This window comes from Momordica charantia (assembly GCF_013281855.1).
Source record: "Momordica charantia cultivar OHB3-1 chromosome 8 unlocalized genomic scaffold, Mcharantia_2.0 BLBB01000008.1, whole genome shotgun sequence".
Classification (NCBI taxonomy): Eukaryota; Viridiplantae; Streptophyta; class Magnoliopsida; order Cucurbitales; family Cucurbitaceae; genus Momordica; species Momordica charantia.
Window position 1 is genome coordinate 8,048,626 of NW_028275166.1, and position 8,158 is coordinate 8,056,783.

The window sequence follows — 8,158 nt, forward strand, 5'->3', positions numbered from 1 at the left end:
ATTCAAATCCAAATAAGAAAACTGATCAATATACATTAACATTTTTCATGGATAGGGAAAAAAGGATAAAAGAATTTATGAAACTAATTATGGATGAAGAATGAAAACAATGAATTCATCTTGTCTCTCTCTACACACAATTTACCATTTAAACAGAAGGAGGCAACTCAAGTTTCAGACAAGACAAGAACTCAACAAACACTACCCAAAAGAACACAAGAGGCCTACTGCAACAAGCTGAACACTAATATGGATTAATGTTCTGTTTTACATATCACTGCAGAAAGCTACATTTTGGGTATTGGCTGGCTCTAGTTGCCAACGTAGCAATTGAGCCTGTTCGTGTAATAGTTCGAGTTCAGCAGTTTAGAGGGTTTCCAAAAAGTCTAACTTAACCTTCAAATATCTTCCATTCCATAAATGTTGCTCAATCATACAACCCCTCTTGTTCCCATACGTCCACAAGAAAATCAACCATTTCCTGTATGATTTCAAGATTAGATCCCCCCCGGTTAGAGAAAAGGGAGAGGTTAATGAGAAAAAATCGAACAGAAATGAAGCGTATTGGCTTGGGAGACACTTACAGCAAGTGGAACAGGCTGTGGGAACGGCTTGTTGCTTCCCAACAAACTGTCGTATGTTGCATTCCAACTGCAAAGCCAGAAGGATTTAGGCATGCAGAGACAATGAGTGCTGACAAAGATACAACAAACAAAGTTCAAGAATAATTAACTCCCAATTCAGAGAAACCAGAGCGTTAAAAAGATTTTTCTTTCTGGTTTCTTATCATCTTTAGCAAGCTTTCAGTCTGAGTCGAAATATATTTTTCAAGACTTTTCAAAGTGAAGGTTTCAATAAAGTATATTTCAATGCTTGAAACTAGATTTGTTTGGAATTATTTTTCAAAGGAAATGAAGTTGTTATTCGTGAACAGTTATTCTAATGTGTACAATATCATTAAGCTTTACCAATTAGTCCTTAAAAACACTTATAAAACAAAAAATAAAAATCTTGGAAATTTTTCTCCAAACAAGCCCTAATGCTCATAGCAAGATGCTCTTGCTCTAAACTACTGTGAATAATGTCTATACATGGTGCTTTCATGTTTCACTGTAAAACTTCATCGGCTTACTTGGCCAAACACGTATAATGGTTATATCCCTGTCCCAAAAATTTGATGGTTATATCCCTGTCCCAAAAATTTGAAGAGACAGTCTATTGTTTCCCATGACGAAGTTAGCATCCAAAAATAAAATCCATCGCCTGGGTTAGAAGGAAACCATCAAAGAAATTTGTAACAATGTTTTTGAATGCAAAAGGGAAAAAAAAAAAAAAACAAAAAAAAATGTACAGAATTAATACTTACATTTTTTTCCAGAAGAGGTACAATAATTTCTAAAAAAAAACGAAACATTTTAAAAGTTGTCGATGGGAGTGTCTAAATGTAACTTAGTAAATTATCTTCAGTATGGACTGGAGCAAATGGTTCAACAAGAATCTAATTACAGCTTTATAAGTGGAAACCAATAGTTTCTGGATGGATTTATGGATATAAAATAACTTGTTTTGGTAATAGAAAAGATCAGTGACCATTGATCAACTTACTTTAATTTGGGTTCCCGAACAAATAATTCTCGGTTGCACGGCTTTTTGTTCTTCACCCAATGCTGCCTAGTTTGATTCCAGAGAAGAAGACCTACAACCAAAATTGTCAAACCACCACCTAATAACATGACAATATTGTTCAACATCGAACCTCTCCTAAACTGTAAACTTCTGTATTAAAAAAGGACAGAAAAATGACATAATACGTATTGGTTATCCAATTGAATCAACTTGAACATGGACCGAGAGTCTGAGACTCGACATTCAAGACAATGGAGCTTTTGCTCTGAGTTTTAATGTTATGGCAACAAGTTGATCAAGTGAAGTTGCTAAAAATCACAGAAGCAATGAGGAGTTACCATTATTTACAAATGCTGTAGAAACGTTAGCTTCACTAGAGTCCCCATGTATTTGGTTGGTTTTGCTAATTGATGAATTGCTTCCCTGTGACCGGTTGGCACTGTTGTCCATGACGTGCGGGCTTACGATTTCCGAAATATATTACGAGAAGCCTTCGATCGATAAGCTACAGTAGTTGTAAGTTTAGGCTTGATATGATTTTCAAGGCAACCAATGCTCTATTACAAACCACAGTTAATCAAAAAACTCATTAGAACCAGCCATAGCATGGTTCAAAACTATAGTAAACATTAGAAAAGCATGAAACAAATCTCTCAATGATGCTAATTCAGTAGTTACATTTGCCCATATGTACATTACAGTTGAGAGAATCCCTTAAACCATTGGATTTTTTTTATTTCCATGCTATGATTAACACCATTAAGATTAAATAAAACAAATGAAGACCAATGCAGCAGAAATGGTTCGAGTTCAATCATTCGGATGAATCAAGGAGGCAACCAATTTACAAACGCCATCTCCAAATCCTTATTCAGTACTGAATGCTTCCTTCAATTTTGCCACATTTTCTAGGCAACCAAACACAGAGCTAACAATCCATTCCGAATTGGCGTATAGAATAAAGCCACGCCATCGCATCAATCAGATAACTCAGAGGCTTAAAATCAAAAATAGAAAAAAGGAAGGAACTTACCCCATGCATAGGGCAAGCTTTATATAGCAGACTCAGAAAGCCAAAACGGATCCACGGACGAGGAATCAAGGAGCGCCAAATCCGATTCCAGAAAGGAGAGATCAGAGAGCCGCTCCTGAAAATCAAAACGATTTCACGGGGCGAAAAGGAAAAGGCGGAACCAAAAGCAAAATTGAGAAATCGAAAGATAATATTATCATCAGAAATTGAAACTTTGGAGAAAGAAAAACAAAAAGTTGTGGACCTTGAGTGAACGATGTCACGGGTCGCCACTCTCGTGCTTCCTGAAATCGAAAATGGCCCCTTCGAGGGCTCACAGGCTCGGCTTTTCCCCCCTCCTTTCTTCTTCCTTCGCTTCTCCTCTGGCTCTGGTTATTATAAGGATGGGGAGGAAAATGGTGGGTGCATACAATATTATTATTTATAGGAAATGGATCATAATTGTCTTTTTAAATAATAGTGGATCATAATTGAATTATAAAATATGGATTTGTATAGTTTTAAGTTGGAATGTTACACGCCAACACGAGCCTTGAGTCACTCGAGTCACTTGTTCATATTTGTTGTATTGAAAAAAGAGTTCGAATGTTCTACGAATTTAAGCATAGTTTAATTGATTATATTATCGATCAAAAAGTTTAGAGAATCGAGTATTAGTTAATCTCACCTCCCTCTTCTTCGTTGATCTTGACTGCCTTAACACAAATAGAAACTTTGAAGCTTAATTCTAGTATGAGCTTAATATAGAGAAAAAGTACCACAAAGAAATTGAGAAAAAAAAATCAAGAATTATGTGAACAGATCCAATCAACCTCACGAAGTTTTAATAAAGTAGGCATTAAAATTGAGGCGAAGCGAAGTTTAAGAAAGTAGCATTAAAATTGCGGTAGTATGGTGTTGATGCAGCAATTTGATCGATCGAAATCACCAAATTTGCACCAATCTTCTTGAATTAAACGGGTCAACCACACACTCCGATGTTTAAATCGGAATTTGAGTTTTATGTGAAACGTAGCAAATAGTAGAGTTTTGTAACTTACCTTGATCATGAGGTTACTCTCTCTATTTATAATCGTGAGAATTCTAGGGTTTATAGGAATAAGATATCTTCTCTTTTTTTAATAGGAGATGATGTCGTCGTGGCCGGACGAAGTAAGAGTGGAGGAGTCAACCTGTTATCATGTTTATTGGCGGTGCACAGAAAATAAGCACGAGGTGGTGGAGGCCGAGACTTGGTCGGCCGGGTACTGGTTCCTAGTTGGTTGGGTCTTGTGGCCCAATTCGTCCTTTGGACCTCTGGGTCTCTGCTCTTCTCCCACTTCGTTCTCCCAATCATTTTTTTAATCCTTTAGATTTGTAAATAAGTTGTTTGCACTAAGAAGCAAGAAACTTGCTTGAAACATTTGGTGTAAAACAGATGCACGATTGTGTGTGGATAATGGCACATTTTCTAACCGGAGCTAGCAAAAGTAGAGTTACATTTTGTTAACATAAATGTAAATTTCACCGCAAGTTGTGGTCCCACTGAAACTTTATGGTAAATTTCAACTGTCAAAATACAAAAATAAAGTGAATGTTACTCTTCTATAAGTCCCATGAGTTTGTGAAAGTTACATTCCAACTAGATCTATTAATTATGTATTTTTGTAAATATGATTTTTCTTTCCAATTTGATTTTGCTACAAAATCTTTATGTGATTCTCTCCATTTCTCTACGCAATTTTAAATTGACATGAAATTAATTTAACTTGAAATATAACATACATGAAAGGATATATTTCATCCTCAAATTGATCATAGGACTCATAATACAATTTACACACATATAATGTAGTTTATATATATATATATACACATCTCATTTTCGCTCTTAGTTGACAATTTTTTCGTTAACTTTTGATTAATTGACATATAAAATTAATTAATTCAATTCACAAATAAGAGTTTCCAAAATTTGCTCCTCGCCAATATATTAATAAAAACATCACTTTAATTCTTTTTTTAATACAACATGTGTGAGTGGGAAATCGAACTCACAACCTCATGGTTAGAGGTATATATCAATTATCAAACTATGCTTGCTTTAGCATCACTTTAATTCTATTGATATCAACAAATTTAATTTAATTAATTAACATATTACCCGTTGTTTCATCAAAATAATAATAACAATATATTACTCATTGTTTGGTCTAAAGGGATGCTTCTTCTTTTTAAATATTCTAAGTATGAAAAAAAAAAGTAGTACTTGAGAAGGTTTTTGAAATGGAATAACTTTTGGACTAAAAAGGCGATAGGAAAAAGCTCATGTTGACGATACCTCTTTACTTTTTAAAAACTTAGAAATCATAGTTTATTTTCTTCATTTCTCTCTCTTACTTACAAAAATTTAATGGTGGTTAGCAATATCGGTTAACACTCAAGTATTGTTATGGTAAAAATATGTATAGAATCTAATCTCCCTGCAGCTTTATCTTAACAGGATCAATTACTTTCTTGAAAAAAAAAATGTCAAAATCACAAGCAAGAAAAAATATTCTCCAAATTTCAAAATAGAGGCTAACAATATTTCGCCCCAATTTTATCAATCTTTGAACGATATGTGACAATTTCCACTTTCAATTTTCAACAAAAAGAAAATGTAAAAATTTTTTTAAAAAATCTATTAATTTGTTTGAAACTCCATCGGTTCCATAACAAACCTCTTACTTGTAAATTTGTAATGTAGTCCATTAAATCCAATTAAAAAATATTCTTTAACCATTTTTCCATAAATAACTAATTTTTATAATTTTTTTATTAGTAATATTCTCTTTTAATACAACAATATATGGAGTCACAAACTTTTTGTTAATACAAATATTTATTTGGTACCGTATTCAAACAATTAAAAAGAATGGAAGTTCAAATCTGTGTATTCTCATGTTTGTTGTATAAAAAGGAAAAAAAAAAAAAGACAAAGCTACCCACAGGTAATAAAATAAAATTTAGTATTTACTATTATGAAAAAAAGTGGTCTCCACCATCAGCATCCATTTACAGCCACAGAAAACCAAGATTTCTCTAATGTTTTCCCCAAACAGAAACAAACAAGAAAACCCCCAAAAAGAAAAAGAGATTTAAAAAAAAACAGAAAAAAAAGGAGGAGAAGGGAAAGAAAGATCAAGAAAAAAAAACTGTTGTTGCTTGGCGTTGGGTTGAATTCAAAAGGAACATTCCATCCTGTGCGATCGCTGCTTGAGAATTCCATTATAGAGAGCAACTCGATTCGGCGGAATTTGATTTCTACAGCTTATTCTTCTTCTTCTTTCTCTGTTTTCCGCCATCGCCAGCTTCTCGTCGTGCTCTTTCCTGTACTCCTCTCCGTTCCCACTCGGCTCCTTCACGTCCTCTGCAAATCTCACCTTTTTCTTCTTCTTCTTCTTCTTCTTGTTCTTGTTTTTGTCATCTAAACACAGTCAAATAGAAAACCCACCAGAATTCAAGACCCAAAAAGTGGTTATGAAATTAATTTAATGGAGGGAGGGAGAGGGGAATACGCACGCACCAGAAGAGAAGCAAGAACGGAGGGATTTTGAGGAGGGGAGAGGAATCTTGTCGGGCTTTGAGAAGGCGAGGAACAGAGCAGTGGTGGAGACGACCATGGCTGTGGCAATTACCAGACCTTGGGAGCTCAGAATTGAAGACATGGCGGCTGCAGATTCACAACGAGGAAAATGGAAGCCGGAAACTTGTTTTGTTTTCTTTTGTGAAAGAAAATTAGATGCAACTTGGAAGGGAGCAGACAAGAAGAGGAGGAGAGGCGGATTTTAATGCTTAAACAAATACTACCCAACTCTCTCTTCACTATCTATATATCTTCCCCGTTTCTGTCACCGTTAAAAATTTAACAATATATTTTAAAATAAATAAATAAAAATATATCACTCTTTTTACGTTCATCTAAAATTCGATCGTAACATGTTAGCGCTTAAATATTGTTCATAATATGCGATTCCTCACCTCAAGTTGTCAGATAGAACATTAAATAAGATAAATGAGTTGAATGGAGTAGTCATTATATAATTTAGAGTGTGTTTGGGAGTGAAGATAGAATTAATGATTTTGAAAAAAGATAGTTAAATATAATTGATTTTTTAAAATCGTAATTTAAAAATCAACTTTTTAATTTGTCAAACATCTTTAGTGGAAAGGGGAGTGATTTTGATACGAGAAATGTGATCTTGGCATCACTTAGTCAGTGTCAAAATCAATATCCTTTACCTTGATCATGTTTGGTAAATTAAAATATTATTTCAGGAAGGTTAATTTTAAGGTATTACTTAGATGGTGATTTAGAAAATAAATTATTCTTAAATCTCTTTTTTTTCAAAATTATTCATTTTACCATCATTCTCACACACACCTTCTCTTAGTCTGACTAATAATTACAGGTAAATTCTATAATAACCAAAGAATAATATGTATTTCTTAATTTCACAATTATGAAATTGACAGCTATTTATTTAATTTTCTGATTTTTTTTGTATTAAATTATCAACCTAGAATCTATGTAAGATAAATTTTAAGGAAAATTTGTTATTGTTATTGTTTTTTTTTTTTTTGGTTTGTTGGGTTGTGGTGTGTTGTGTGTGTTGGTGATGGTGACGGGGCAGGGAGTGGCAGAGGAAGGCGGTGGAATTAACCAGTCAACTTTCATTCAAAGGAGTGGAAGAAACGGTCAAAATTAAGGTGGGGCCCGCTCTGGATAACGCAACTGGCCGGACTTTCAATTTATTTTAAACACCACCAACCAAACCTACTCTCCCTGCCACGTAGATCCGACACTTGTCTCAATACTCTTTTTTCTTTCAAATTTCACACTCGAAATGCAAATTTCTAATACATAATAATAAATTATACTCGCTTTGTTAGTTAAATTAAATCATATACTTTTTTCTAAAATCTATTTTTAAACCAAAAGTTTTAAGTATCGATGTTGATGGATATGTCGAACTATCAATTTCATAGAAATATCGACAAAATGTCGATGTCGATGGATGTTTCTGTAAAAATTAGAAAAATTAAAAAATCGTAAAAAATATTTAAATTAATAGATAAATATTTTCTAATTTCTAAATTAGTTAAAAATAATTAATATTAATATTATGTATATATTAGTGACATTTTGTTGATATTTTTCCTATTTTGTCGATTTTCTTGTACTATGATGAAAACGTTGATTTAACCCTCATGTCAATGTCAAATCTATGAAAACATGGATATGTCGATGAAAATGTCGACGTGTCGACGGATATTTAAAACCATAGTTCAAACTTTCTTTTAATCAATTTTATATCTAATAAATTTCTGAACTTAAAATGTGTCTAATAGATTCTTTAAAAATTAATTATGTGGTTGATATGTGCTTGATCTATAAGATATTTTTCAATATTCACAAACTTATTTGGATACATAATTGAAAGTTTAAAAATTCCAATGGACATAAGATTTTGAGTT

General features: G+C 33.2%; 2 protein-coding genes across 4 annotated transcripts; both read right to left on the reverse strand.

The window, feature by feature from the left end:
- Nucleotides 1-66: 66 nt before the first annotated feature.
- On the reverse strand, nt 67-3,063 carry LOC111021080 (uncharacterized). 3 transcript variants are annotated; one of them, XM_022297925.2, is made up of 6 exons: nt 2,904-3,063; nt 2,660-2,774; nt 1,965-2,131; nt 1,606-1,696; nt 585-693; nt 67-481 (listed from the first exon to the last, which is right to left on the reverse strand). In XM_022297925.2, exons 3-6 carry the CDS (start codon nt 2,074-2,076, stop codon nt 428-430), a joined length of 366 nt encoding a protein of 121 aa, XP_022153617.1. In that variant the 5' UTR covers nt 2,077-2,131; nt 2,660-2,774; nt 2,904-3,063; the 3' UTR covers nt 67-427. The 3 variants fall into 3 exon arrangements, with proteins under 3 accessions (XP_022153617.1, XP_087984326.1, XP_022153618.1); XM_088128200.1 differs by having other exon boundaries at nt 585-651; nt 1,965-2,183; XM_022297926.2 differs by having other exon boundaries at nt 1,965-2,183.
- Nucleotides 3,064-5,632: 2,569 nt separating this feature from the next.
- LOC111021094 (cytochrome P450 family protein) lies at nt 5,633-6,497 on the reverse strand. Its single transcript, XM_022297946.2, has 2 exons — nt 6,207-6,497; nt 5,633-6,107 (listed from the first exon to the last, which is right to left on the reverse strand). The coding sequence occupies exons 1-2, from the start codon at nt 6,346-6,348 to the stop codon at nt 5,863-5,865; spliced, it is 387 nt and encodes a 128-aa protein (XP_022153638.1). The 5' UTR covers nt 6,349-6,497; the 3' UTR covers nt 5,633-5,862.
- Between the last annotated feature and the right edge of the window lie 1,661 nt (nt 6,498-8,158).

Coding starts and splice junctions, on each gene's coding strand:
- LOC111021080 (XM_022297925.2), bottom strand. CDS start 2,076: ATGGACAACAGTGCCAACCGGTCACAGGGAAGCAATTCATCAATTAGC. Junction 1,697..1,964: donor TACAGCATTTGTAAATAATG/GTAACTCCTCAT, acceptor TTTTGGTTGTAG/GTCTTCTTCTCTGGAATCAA. Junction 482..584: donor CACAGCCTGTTCCACTTGCT/GTAAGTGTCTCC, acceptor GAAATCATACAG/GAAATGGTTGATTTTCTTGT.
- LOC111021094 (XM_022297946.2), bottom strand. CDS start 6,348: ATGTCTTCAATTCTGAGCTCCCAAGGTCTGGTAATTGCCACAGCCATG. Junction 6,108..6,206: donor CCGTTCTTGCTTCTCTTCTG/GTGCGTGCGTAT, acceptor GACTGTGTTTAG/ATGACAAAAACAAGAACAAG.